The following is a 13,888-nucleotide window of genomic DNA, read 5'->3' as shown; positions in this document are numbered from 1 at the left end:
TATCCCATATCAAGCAAATATCAAATAACAGTCAGATAACAATCACACAATGCCTGGGAACAGTAAGCCTCTTACCAAAATATATGGTCTTTTGACACATGATCTTGCATGAGTGTCCATTGTATCCCCAAGTCAAGAGATGCATAAAGCTAAAAATGAAAGGAAAATAAACCAGAATTAATACAGCTCTTATCTGATTCTTCTTCCAAAATACATCAAGCACACATAAATTAGTATTTGATTCTAGGAACAGGATAGAAAGCCAACAGGATCAACAGATCAAATTTCTTGTAGTATCAGCAAAATACAACTAAGAAGAAAAGTGAAACCAGGTGTATCTAAACTGGAAACAGGCAAAGTGCATCCCTCCAGCTATTTGCTGGACTTCAACTGCCAGCACTCCTCACTGCTGGCTGTGCTGAGGAGATCCAAAAACATGCGATAGAACAAACTTTGCCCACACATCAACTAAATAATCATATCATAATGGCTAATTTCTACATGGATATTCCCCACTTGCTGGATACACTATCATGAGGTGACTTATACATATGAGTGAACCATCACCACTGTCATGTCAGCTGAACATCACCTTAAATACAAGGTTTTTTACACACTAGGGTCTGAGGCATCAACTGTAGGGGAACAGCATGACATGCAAGCATGTGTAACACAGGGTATACCAGATGAATTCATTGCTAAATAATGCCCCTGATACTCAACACCATTCCTTCAAATGGGCCATAACACATTTCAGTATTACTGTTTAAAAATATCAAAAGCAAAGCCACATGGCCCCTTTTAATTTTTTACCTGTCCCTCCTTTGTGTACGCAAGCACTTTGTCCTCTTGCTTCGGGTGAAAAATCAATGTTTCCACAAAGAAGCTAATGGGGTGCTTTTGAAAAGTAGCTCCTTCATCTGTGCTAATGAAAAGACTCTGGTCCAGATCATTATGGGACGAACTTACAAGAATTATCTGTAAAAGAAGAACAAGAGATCAAACAAGAAAGCTGTAGTATGTTTACAGATACTCCCTTGGTGTTTTTTTTTAAAAAACCAAGAAATGCAGGAGCTGACAAACACACATCATCTGATTGTACCAAACAATACATCACATCAGTCTATCACAGACTCCACCTTTCTGTAACAGGGCAAAAGGCAAAAGAGATTTTGAGACCTTATTCCCACTACCTTTTAAACTGGATCACAGTTCGGTTTGAACTGGTTCACATGATTCTGGTTCCCCCTTAAATTGAATCGCTCAAGCAGTTCGGCGAGGGGAGCCATGCACCAGACCCATTTAACCTGCATCTTTTTGGATAAATCTATTCTGTGCAAGTGTGAACAAGATGCAGATCAAAATCAATTTAAATTTTCCCTTTTGCCTGGCTGGAGCGGGTGTATTTTGAACCGATTCATTCATGAATGTGAACCACAAGTGGGTTATTTTACAGGGGAAATGTGATCGGGGCAAATGTAGTGGGAACCACGCTTCGCTGTCGAATCAATCCATCGATTTGGATCGCAAACCACTTTTTCTGTAAGTAGGAATGAGGCCTGAGACAACCACTGTGATAGTCCAATTATATAAGGGGTGGGCAATTTTGGAAGATTTGGGCTGCTGCCACACTGCAGAACTAATGCAGTTTGACACCACTTTAACTGTCATGGCTATGGTATGCTGGGATTTGTAGTTTGTTGTGCAAGCAAACCTCTCTGACAGAGAAAGATAAATATCTCACAAAACTACATATCCCAGAATTCCATAGCATTGAGTGGTGGCAGTAAAGTGATGTCAAACTACATTAGTTCTGCCAGGACCCTTCACGGGCTTGTGGACTGCTAAAGATTCCCTGCAAATGAAAACCAAACCAGGTGACAATTATAGAAAATGTTGGATTGACTTTGAACAGCTTAGGTTGTGTGGAAGCTTGCGCTCATATCTATAGAATACAATGGCCCAGAGTGCTTGCTTCAATTACCTATGCCCAGAACGGAGGGAGTGTTGTGGGGTGAGGTGAGGAGGAAGGTGGATATTCTGCACCTATGGAAAAGGGTTAACCCGCTCTCTGGTTTCAATCCCTTTTGGACTCCACAGCAACTGATACTGTTAAAGGAAAGACGCCAGACATATATATTCACCCTTCCAGGATCACGCCTATTTAGATCTAATGTTATGAAAATGAAACACTACAGTATAGGACCCTAGGATGAGCTACTGTCATATACTATTCCAATATTTCTGGACATCTATGATGGAGGCATCCCAAAATGCCTGCTGCTCATTTTCAGTGTTTATATTGAATCTGTGCTACAATATTCACCAATGATGACAGTTGTTTTAAGGAGGACATTGAACTGGTTCTCCAGAAGAAGATTAACACAGCCACTTGGGGGAAGAAATCTTAAATGAGAAATTAATTAAGTAGGCACCACTGTTCAGACTCTGTCCCACATCTGTAAAATTAAAGGATGGATGCTCCCTCAAATTAATGCTGCAAAGATTGATAATTTAAAATTTGCAAATCACCATGCACATTAATCATGATCTAATGTGATACTTAATAGCACAATTGTGATGTTTTGAGCAGATTCATCCCCTGTAGCACTGTCGAATTCTCTACTTTGAAAATTTCAGTCAGTCCCAAATTGCACTGAGGTAGGGCAATTCCCTACTAGCAGCAGAGAATGGAGTAAGTGGGGTTCATTCGAGAAGGTGTTTGTTTATTCATCATGTTCATTTTCTATCCCACCCATCTCCCAAGAGTTGCAGCCTAGTAACGACAGTTTATAGAAAAAGTATAATCAAAGCAGAACATCCAATTAAAATGCAACCTTAATCAAAATTAAAATGCAAATCATATAGAGATTAAATTAGATCCATGTTTACTCAGCACTGTTTCCTGAACATGAATTCGAATAGGAAATATCCCAGTGCTCCCTGGAGATATTCAAATTCCAGGTGCTCCAGTGCTCTGCTGTAAGTGGTTGGAGAAAGCTCCATGTTGCAATCTTCAACTCCTACCAAAGGGGAACTGGCTTGCAAACAGTTCTTAACTATTCTGATCTAACAGTACAAATATAAAATGCTTCCAGAAGTAATCACTGCAGCTACATTTTTAAGGAAAAAGAAAATCCACTGTCAGTCTACAATCTGCAAAACCAGAGGTTCTTTTTATGTTTTACATCTCTTTCTCATGAAATGACAATGTAAAGTCAAAAGAAATGTACTTAAAGTGAGCATGTATTATACCCATACACACAGAAGTGTATAGTTCAGCAATTCTACCACTCCACATCTTTTCAGTACATCACAAGGCAGCAGACACACACGCTAACAGGCACAAAAGAAATGGCCTGGCTCATCAGCTTCTGGATAAGAAATGAAAATGGCAAGCTTATTGCTTCTTTATGGAATACTATCGTTTATCAGTTCATCCAAGATTACTGAACTATCCTTCCAGAGCCTTCACCTGGGCACAGTGAAAGTACCAGAGCACAGGCTGGCCTTGTGTTCACACCTGATGTTCTTGGACCTGTCAGTCATAGCTGAGCAGAGCAATGGAGAAGGATGACAGAATTACAGTCCAGCAATATTTGGTGAGTCATTTGTTCCTCACTTCTGTTCTAAACACAGAAAGAAAGTTATAATTGGTTATATTTATGTCCCACTCATCAGACATCAAGGGCCAGACATTTAGGCTTTCATACTTTTCCACAGAGTAGATAGGGAACAAGTGCACAGAGAATGGTTAGTGGGAAACCCCAGGGAGCCTGCAGCATATTCAGCTACTCATCATGCAAGGAGGCTGCTATTCGTAATGAACTGGATGAAAGTAAACAAATTCAAAAAATATAGGGTGCTCCTAGTCAGATGAAAGACAGATCAGGGAATTCTCAGGTTTGGGTGTTACTCCTGGACTCAGAGCTAAGTCTGGAGAATGAGGTCTCAGCAGTGGCCAAGAGTAGTGTATTTGCACAGCTAAAACCAGTGTACCAGCTAGGTCCACTCTTGGTGATGTCAAATGTGCCTGCAGTGACTTTGATTATATCTCCTTTGGATTACAGTAACACACTCTACATAAAGTTGCCCTTGGAAACTATTCACATACTTCAGTGGGTCAAAAAAACTGTGGTTAGGCTGCTTACCAGGCCAGGTTACATGGAACAATAACTCACCTGTTGAAACAGTTTTGCTGCCTGCCAATTCTTTTCTGGGCAAAATTTCAAAGTGTGGGTTATGACTTTTAAAACCCTACATAGCTTGGTTCCAGACTATCTGGAAGAGCCTACCTCCCTGTATGAGCCTACCCAACTTTTAAGATCCTCAGGGAAGGGCTTTTTTCTTGGTCCAACCACCATCAGAGGCACAATACATGAAGACACAGGAGACAGCCTTCTTGGTGGCTGCTCCTGGAACTCTCTTTCCACGAAAGTCTGGTTGGCCCCCTCTCTGCTCTCTTTCTGCTGGCAGGCAAAGTCCTTTCTACTTAGATATGTCTTTGGCTCTTGAGTGGCAGAAGTATCTTTTAATGTGCTGTGTTGTGCTTTTATATGTTTTAAATGTGTTCTAAACTGTTTTAACTTTTTGGTTTTAATAGAATTGTTTATTTAATTGTTTTTTTACAGTTTGATTTTAGTGGAACTTTGTTTAAATACATGCTGTTCTAGGGTTTGCCTAAAGATGGCAGCATTAAATTTGCCTTTGTATATTTTCAGTCTTTATTCTGTGCTATTTTATGTTAATATGACATTCCTAATGTGCTTTGGTGTAATTTTCAATTACTACATGACAGAAATATTTTGCAACTGCAGCTATTTTAGGGAATTTCTGAATGTTCCAAGCATGAAAGTGCTGAATAATTTGCAACATATGATGTAACTGAATTTGGGTATTAGAAACTTCTACTGGTGTGAATATTCTTGGACGTGTAACTATGGAGGAGGAGGGCAAAATGAGAGCATTGTGTCCTCCAATTACAATTCTGCTCCCTAAATGATATTTTACTTCAATCCTCAAATTTCTTGTATTGCAGACAATGAGATATTGTAAATTATTCACACCTAGAACTCTTTTTGTGTGTGTTTAAATTCACTTTGCTAACTTTCTCTGCCCATTTTAATTTTTTTTGTGTGTATATGTGTGTGCGTGCGTGCCTGAACTAGATTTCTAAATGCTCAGCTGAAGTTTCAGTTGATAAATTTGGGGAGTGAAAGAAAACTATTCAGGGGGTAGAGTTCTTAGTTGGAGGGCAATATCTTCACTTTGCCCCATTACAACTACACACCTGTTTTGTATTGTCTGCTTTGATTACATCCTGTAGATGTGGGCCTCAATCCAACATTGTGCCAGGAAATATCCCATTTCCACTCTTTTCTCCTCCCGTCTGTAACCCATTGTGACTCCCAAAAAACAACTCCAGGGGATTTTCCAGCCCTACAAAACAGGTTTTGGTGGTGGACGTGTGTGTGGATGGAGGAAGACACTATTGTTTCCCTTCCAGTTCTACTGGTGGAATGAGTCCTGCCAACAGAACAATTCCATTGGATACTACCCATGTAAACTATATTTCAGTATATCAATCAAACTGAGCATTTTGTCTGTTTCCATATCATTAGTGAGATGTAGCAAGAGTATGAAAGCCCACTTTCCTATGTGCAGGAGAAGAACAGAACTAAGTGAGTGAGTGAACCTGTCTCTGCCACCATGTCCACCTACTGCTCCTTCACAAGCTGGGACTGGATCCCTTGTTCTCCCTCAATGGACATCTCAAATCTATGGTCACATGAGCAAGAAGCAAGCATGGCAACCTACCAGCCGTTGTCATCTCCACCATGAGATGAACCCCACCCTTGCACCTCACACAATTTTATGTTTTCCTAAACCTGTTGGCAGAGAGTCAGCATGGTGTAATGGCATGGGCATTGGATATGACTCAGGAGACCATGATTTGAATCTCAGGCATAGACACCGACTGGGTGATAAGTCGCATCTTTTCAGCAAGTCCACTCTGAAAAAACCTTGCCAAGAAACCCCCATGATAGGTCCACCTTAGAATTGCTGTAAGTCAGAAACAACTTAAGGCACACAAAAGCAACAAACCTGTGGGCAGGAAAGGCACTTGGGAAGAGGAAAAAATTGTTTTCCTTTCAGCTGTGTCTTTTTTTCTGTGGTGTGAGAACGATATGCTTGTGTGAATGGAATTAAAACAAATCCATTGTGAGAAAGTTTTTTTTAAAAATGAGAGAGAGAGTGGGAAGAACATGGATAAGAGTGGGAAAAAGATATTATTCTGAGTCCCCCTTCTCATTTCTTTGTTGAAGTCCTTTGGTGATGTAGAAAGGTATTCATGAAATCATTGGAAACCATTGTGGATGGATATGAATAAATAAATAAAACAATTAAGACTTTTTAAAGATTCCTTATACTTGACACAGAGGTTCCAATGCAGACATATAGACTCACTCATCAATGCAAGGAGGACATAAATATGTCCACATTCAGCCTCTGACCAGGTAGCCACAAATTTCTCATTGAAATCCACACTGCAGAATTAAAGCTTTAACTATCATGATTCTACCCTACGGAATCATAGTATTTGTAGTTTGGTGGGGAACAGAGCTCTCTGACAGACCAGGCTGAATACCTCACCAAAGTACAATAGAATAGAGTCATGGTACTTAAAGTGGTGTCAAACTGTTTTAATTCTGCAGTATGGATACACCCTTGGCTGCATTGTGGCCCAGCCAATTTTGAACACTGGGAATGATTTCACTATAAAGAACTAACATGATCATGATCGTGGGAAAGTAACTTATTCAGATAATGTCTGGCATCAAGCCAGATAAACTAGCATTGCCCTGAATCTTCTTAATAATTCCAGCTGGAGTAGATCCACTGAAACAATGAGTGAATAGTGAGTCAACATTTATGTAAATCCCATTGATTCAGTAGATGCAATCCTAATTAGATTCAGACTATTATTTTCTGCCAAGAATGAAACACTACAAAATTCCAGTTATGAGACTCCAAAGTATTCCAACAGTTTCCATTCCACTGCATAGCAACTAATTATACTCCAAAAGGCAAAGATGCTCCCTCTTTCTCAAGACAGCTGGAGTCACTGCTGTGAAGGTATTCAATAATTTATCCTTTCTTCACATGGCAATAACAACCCCCTTCCTCCATAAAACGTACATGTAAAAACAGTTCAGGCATCTTAACTATAAGCAACACATCACGCCAAACCTAAAAATTAATCCTGATAGTTCCATACATTTTCCTTTCTATTGCAGCTACAGATCAGCTTGAATCAAAGGGCCATCTCTCATGACAGCTTGAGTCCGTGGGCAGCCATGATTCTCAGTCAGCCTATACTGGCTTTTTCTTCCATGCCACAGACTCAGCAGGCCATGTGTACATAACCAGCAGACAAAGAACTCAGCACAAATTGGCTTTACTCTAGGATGATATTGAGCACTAATTGCTACTTTTGTACAGCAGATTTTGAGATGTTAGAAATTAAGTGACCAATGGACAGCCCAAAATGTTATTTTAAAATGATTAATTTTGCTAACGCTATATTATTCTTGGTTACATTCTATAAAAAATTGCACATTCTCTAGTACTGCCTGTTGAGACACAAACCCCACCATCACAGATGGGGCTGTCATCTGGAAGCAACACAACAAATTCAATGTATAGGTCCCTTGCTGATTATTAAATTATAAATGCCTCTTGCAACATAGCAAAAGAATTCAGCCTTTCCATATAGCAGCATATTGTTGCACAGAACAAAGCTACATAGATAAATCCCAGCAAACAGTCTCGTTGAAACTAAATATTTGGTCCCTTGCCTGAATGGCTGGATGGTTGGCTAAGGGAGAACTCACATCTGTTACCTCAGTCGTTTTTATTTGCCTCGTCCTGATCTTACAAAAGTGATTTCCACACCGGGTAATTCTCATGCATGGGAATGAACTATTTAGTTAACATTTTAAAAAAGCAAATTAAACAGTTAAAGAAATGGTTGAGCTTAAACCTTAAGTTTTTCAGCTGGCAACATATAAGCTCAATGACTTATTTTAAAAAAGAAAATATTAACTTTTTACAAATATAATTTAATTTTTTAAAAAAATGAAATCCAGGTTTCTCAGAGTTTTCTATAACACAGCCATTCTCTAGAAGGACTTGGCTAGACAAATTTCAAGAAAGCCAACTGTAATGACACTTGACCATCCACAGATTTTGGTATCCACACTGGGTCCTGGAACCAGACCCCAGTGGAAACCCACTGTGTTCCTAATTTATAATGGGAGCATTCTCTCATCTCCCCACATACAGCAATTGCTCAGTTGCTGGGACTTTGACTTTCCAAGGCAGAAGAGGGAAACTGCTTTGCAACTGAATGTTCTTTCTCTTTCTTGAACTGATTCCATCACTTTAATCTAGTTTTTGGACATTTTTATTATTTCTGCTTCAGAGGCCTTTCATATCCTCTGGTTATCTTTTGAGCAAACAATGGTAATAAAAGAGATTTTCTGTGAAAACAGTTTTGATTTGCCACCTCTTATGGCTGGAAAACATGGGACTCTCTCTCCGTTGCTGTCATTTGTAGCTCCTTACCTGTAGGGCTTCTAGTTAGCTGTGACTAGGTCTGGGGAAAGTAGACCTGTAAGAGAGTATTGCACTTTTGGGAATGCTAAAAAAGCAATCAACTTGTTTATGATCTGAAGAGCATTCCCAGAAGCACCCCAGAAGCATGATTCAACCTGAAAGCAAAGGGTGAGCATTGTATGTACCTTGCTTTTAAGTTAAATACTTGTTTCCCCCATCCCCTACTACTGTTGCGCCTCCAAAGGAATCCCATTGTGGGACAAAGGCGAGACATAAATCCTTGAAATAACTAAACTAACTAAATAAATAAAAATATCAGCATGAAAGTGAGTTTAGTACAGTAGTCATCAGTAGGTAAGCCTTTAATGGGCTTTTGGGGATTCTGGAAACTGTAGCTTTGTGAGACATTTAGCCTTCACTGTCAGGGAGCTCTGGTGCTACAACAAATTCCCATTCCCCGAACTGCATAGTACTGAGTTATGGCAATTAAAATGGTGCCAACCTGGATTATTTCTGCAGTGCGGATGTAGCCGAAGAGATGCACTGACAAGAAGAAAAAAACCCAGGAAAGCAGCTAACACTATTGGGCTGAAGGAGCAGTGATAGGATACTGGAAACCAAGAATTCCCTCTCATAAAAACCTCCTCCAAGCTTCAGCTGCAACAAGAGCAGGATATTAATTCAGTCTACTCAGACAAGCAGAAAACTTGTATCTTTCTTGGAAGACGGTGCTTAAAGCTAATGATTTGAAGTATGAATCATGTAGCCCTCCAAAAGCTGTTGACCTGCAACTTCCAGCAGCTGTAACCAACACAACAGCCAATGATGAAGAATGCTGTAGTTCAACTGATTCTGATTCCCACTCCTAATTTAACTGATGCCTCAGTGCTGCAAAACAATTTTCCCATTACTTATAAATGCACTTAATAGAAGAATATTTGCCTATGATCCCTCTTCTTATGAGGCAGTCAGCTTCTGGTCATATTTATTCATAGGAATGTTTCCTTTCTGGTATTTATTTATTTATTGGATTTATATACCAAAAGGGGATTCAAGGCAATTATTTGGTTATCCTTACGATGTTTTGGCTTTTATAAAGTACATCACTTATACTTGTCCAGAGAGTGTCTGATCAAGGCCCTTTCCCCCTTTGAGCCCTCTTGGATGCAACTGAATCAAATTGAATCCTTTTTATCTCAGCTCATTAGGAGGAAAGAACTCCCTTGCTCATTTACTCTGTTTGAATGCATGTGTATAAACGAAGATACTTGCATTAAAGGCAGAGTGGCAAAAATATATAAGTGGATGCTATAGGAGACTTTCGGTTGTGAGATGATTCATAAAGTGGGGTGGGAGATGGATTTAAACATTCAAATAACAGATTCAGAGTGGCTTAAAATCTGGAACACTCCCCATATAAATCTAATTCTATAGCCCTGAAAGAAACTACTCTTAAAGTTGTGCATAGATGGTACCTCACACCTCTACAACTTGCACCCCAGCTCATGCTGTTGGAGAAGGTGTAGTAATAGAGGTACCTTCCTGCACATGTGGTATGATTGTCCAAGTGTATTTGCATTTTGGCATTCAGTAGTTAACTTAAGCCCTGTACAGATGGGCCCTTTGCGGCGTGTCCACGACGTGCTAGGGTTGCCTCAGGGCGGCATGTGCACACGCCCGCCACCCTAGCAGCGTCATACAGACGGCGCGCGTAACAATGATGTTGCAGCTGCACCGCCTCCAAACGGCGCTGCCAGGTGCAACGTAACCGTGCCGTCTCTGGCACTTTGCGGCACCACAAAAAGGAACTGCTTTTTGGGGTTCCTTTTCTGCTGCGCAGCAGCGCCACACAATTTGTATGCTGCGGTGCTCCTGCGCAGCAAAGAGAGGCACCTCCCTGGCACCTCTTTCTGGCGATCTGTACCACGTCTAAGTTTCAGAAATCACTGATCAAAGAATTGTCCCTTCTCCAGAACTTTTATTGCTTTCACTGTTTATTAATGAAAACAAGACTTTACACAATAAAGGTACTATTGCATTTTTGTTGGAACTGGCCAGGATTGAAATTGCCAGGGCTTGGAAAACTGGAAAGGACAATATGACTGATTGGTGGTCTCAGTTTTGGGATTTTTGGTTTATGGAAAAGCTCACTGATCAATCTAGAAGGTTGCGGGGATGGAATCTTCCTCTGCCTTTTGAAGAACGATGGTCCCCACTTATATCTTATCTCAACAACATTGGAGGAGAAGTGGGTCTTCCTTTGTAATATGATTCCCTTTTGATGATTGAACTGGTGCAAAGAAGGTATCTCTGTGTTCTGAATCCATCCCTATTTTTATGTAATGTTGCCCTTTTACTTCCCATGTGACCTTGAATTTTTGAAGTTGGTTTTTAAGGATCTGAATTAGAATTTTAAATTAAAAAATAAATAAATAAAGTATATCACTTGGAGCACATGCTGGTTTCCATACACGCTTGTTCTGAAAACTATATGGAAAGTGTAATATTGTTTTCAGATAAACTAGGACAGGTCCAAGTAAAATAACATGCTGCTGTGAATGTATAAAAATATACCAAGTTGTTGAATTGCAAAACAGAAAGAAAAACTGGTATTACTAAGCAGCTCACCATGTTTTGCACATTTCTCATAAATCAATTTAATTTTTAACTAGTTACTACTCTTTTAATCTAATTTTCAACTACTTAAAAGTGGAAATCTTTAATGTAACACACATTGGTAGCAATGGTTGCAGACTTTAAACCTTTTTGCTTGACCTTTCCCCTTGATTGGTAATTCTAACCTTTATAAAATCTACCTTCCTTCCCTAAAGTTAAGACAGATTTGGTCAGTTGCTTTGTAGTTTTATTTTTTGGGGAAAACACCTCTGTCAAACTCTCAGATTTAAATGGTAGTGAGTAATAATACTTGTGCTTGTCCTTACAACTAACATAGATGACACTTAAAAGTGCTTCACTTTGGCTGGATTGTGTCCAAAGTCACGACTGTAATTAGCCACGCTTATGGCAGCCTTAGCGTAACAGCCCCGGGTGCATGTGTCAGGAAGGCATCCAACATCGTTTCTGTAAAGAGAATAAGATGACAACTGGATGGGAAGGTCATGGCTGGTCTACAAACTACGACCAATGAAAGTGCTCAAGGCCCCAGGGAGCCACATCTTGTCAGGATGACTCACATCAATTGTTCTTTCAATTGTTCACAGGAACAAGCAGTCACTGGAAATAAGAACGTAACAATTCAGAAGGTAAAGGAGAGAATGTAGGTTACATTGTCAAATTTAGTAGCTTCCTTTGTGTACAGCACACACACTGAGATGGATGCTGGAGGGAGTTTCATATTTTTTTTTTTAATACAAAGTGCAAGCAGCGGTTAAGAGTCGGGTTCCCATGATTTTGAGAGTCAGGCGTGGCACAGTGGTTCAAGTATTGGACTCCAACTTTGGAGACCAGGATTCGATTGCCTGCTTTGCCATGAAACCCACTGGGTGACCTTGGGCAAGTCACATGCTCTCAGCCGCAGGGGATGGCAATGGCAAACCTCTTCTGAACAAATCTTGCCAAGAAAGCACCTTATGTCACCGTAAGTCAGAAAGGACTTGAAAGCACACAACAACAACTAGGAGAAAACCATAAGAAATAACCTAACCGTAATAAAATAACTCCCTGAAAAGTATTTATGTTGAATTTATATTTCATTTTTACATCTCAAAACATATACACAAATATCAGTTTTCTCCCCCACCCCCACTCCGTAAACCAAAGTATTTATAACTAAAAGGCTGATTTCTAGAATACTATATTCTCCATTAGCATCCTAGAAAGACATCACTCTACCTGTCTGTACTATAACCCATAGTAACTGAGTTTTGTCTTCAAGGTAAAAAAAAACCAGAAAGGCTCAGTTGGATGCAAGGCAGACCTGTTAGAATGCAGATAAGGGCCTATCAGATCAGTTAACGAATGCAAAGAACAGTTCTGGTCTTTAATGGTTTGAAAAATTTGAGCACAGGATGTCCAAAGCAAAACTAAAGAAAGTTACATTTTTGGACGACACCTCCCAGAAACCCCTAGCTGGCATAGTCAGTGTTTCTTGTGGATGTTAAGATGAACTGAAAGAGACTGTATTTTATATCACAAGGGAGCTGTTTGTAAGATGGCTTTTAAAAGAAGGAACTAAAATAAGTAATTTTAATTAGTTATAAAATACCAGAAGAGTTAATAATTGACTTCAAAAATTGTAACTGCAAGTGAAATTTATGAGGCAACCTGATAATATAAGGGTCCGTACAGACAGGCCAAGATAAAGCTTTGGAGGTATGCTGTTTAAATGGTGCATGTGTCCTAAGAGGCCAGAAGCCTCTTAGGACTGCATCACAGCTTTGGTGCAGCTTTTGGCCTCTTAAGATGTGTGTCACTTAAACAGCATACCTTCAAAGTGACCCGAAGCAGCTTTATTTTGGCCTGTCTGTATGGGCCCATAACTATAATTATCTGTAACTTTCCAAGATCTGGGCCAAACCACTATGTTATAATAGGTCCAAATAATATATACATATAATAATTGTATAATAATCTTGAAGCTGTAACAATGGGGTAAATAGTTGTCTGTGGTCATGCCAGATTCATGTACAAACTAAGGAAATTGCAGACTCTGGATGGGATGAGGCCTGGGGGAAACTGGGAGAGGGGAGTAATATTGTGGGGCCTCTTAAATTTCAGATAGTTAGGACTTCAGCATGTCTCAATTTGGCTTTGTCTGCTGTCATTTGTTAAGAGGGCAAGGATAAGTGTGCTAATCTGTGTTAAGTGCCCACGGGTGATTTCAACTCACCGAACCTTACGAGCAAAAATAATGTTTTGATTTTAAGCACAGAAAGGGAAATTGGGTATTACACGTTATGCCAATTCCCTTCAAAAAGTATGTCAAAGGCAAAGTGTGCTTTATCCCTTTCTCTTTAGTGGTTTTTATATTTAAAAAAACCAACCTCCCAGACATATGAGCCCAGGGAACTGACTGCAGCAATAATTGAGTGTTGCTGTAAATGTGAGATAAATGTGACATACTTGTTTTTCTGTCTTCAGAAAAATGGTCCACGGTGAGAGGCAGCCTTTTGCTACATAAAACAACAAGACAAAAGAAATCAATTTTCCACCTGAAAGGTTGCCAGGCTGACATAGTAGAAGAACACTGAATGAGGGGGTTCCACTGGGAGTAAATGAAGTGTTGCATATTAGGGCAGACTGTAGCCAC

The 13,888-nt window shown here is 39.8% G+C and overlaps 1 protein-coding gene across 2 annotated transcripts in view; it reads right to left on the bottom strand.

Moving 5' to 3' along the window:
- SORCS2 (sortilin related VPS10 domain containing receptor 2) overlaps positions 1 to 13,888 on the bottom strand; it is a 184,720-nt gene that overhangs the window by 63,131 nt on the left and 107,701 nt on the right. For both annotated transcript variants that reach the window (XM_089516330.1, XM_089516331.1), the window contains exons 4-5: positions 814 to 978; positions 76 to 149 (exon numbers count right to left, since the gene is read on the bottom strand). In XM_089516330.1, the coding sequence (XP_089372456.1) occupies positions 76 to 149; positions 814 to 978 (239 nt within the window). The remainder of the gene's footprint in view (positions 1 to 75; positions 150 to 813; positions 979 to 13,888) is intronic.

The sequence above is a fragment of the Sceloporus occidentalis genome, unplaced genomic scaffold, assembly GCF_023333645.1.
Source record: "Sceloporus occidentalis isolate IW3139 unplaced genomic scaffold, rSceOcc1.0.p SCAF_3, whole genome shotgun sequence".
NCBI classification, from domain to species: domain Eukaryota; kingdom Metazoa; phylum Chordata; class Lepidosauria; order Squamata; family Phrynosomatidae; genus Sceloporus; species Sceloporus occidentalis.
The sequence above is the reverse complement of the archived record's forward strand: the minus strand, read 5'-3'. Positions and strand labels throughout refer to the sequence as shown.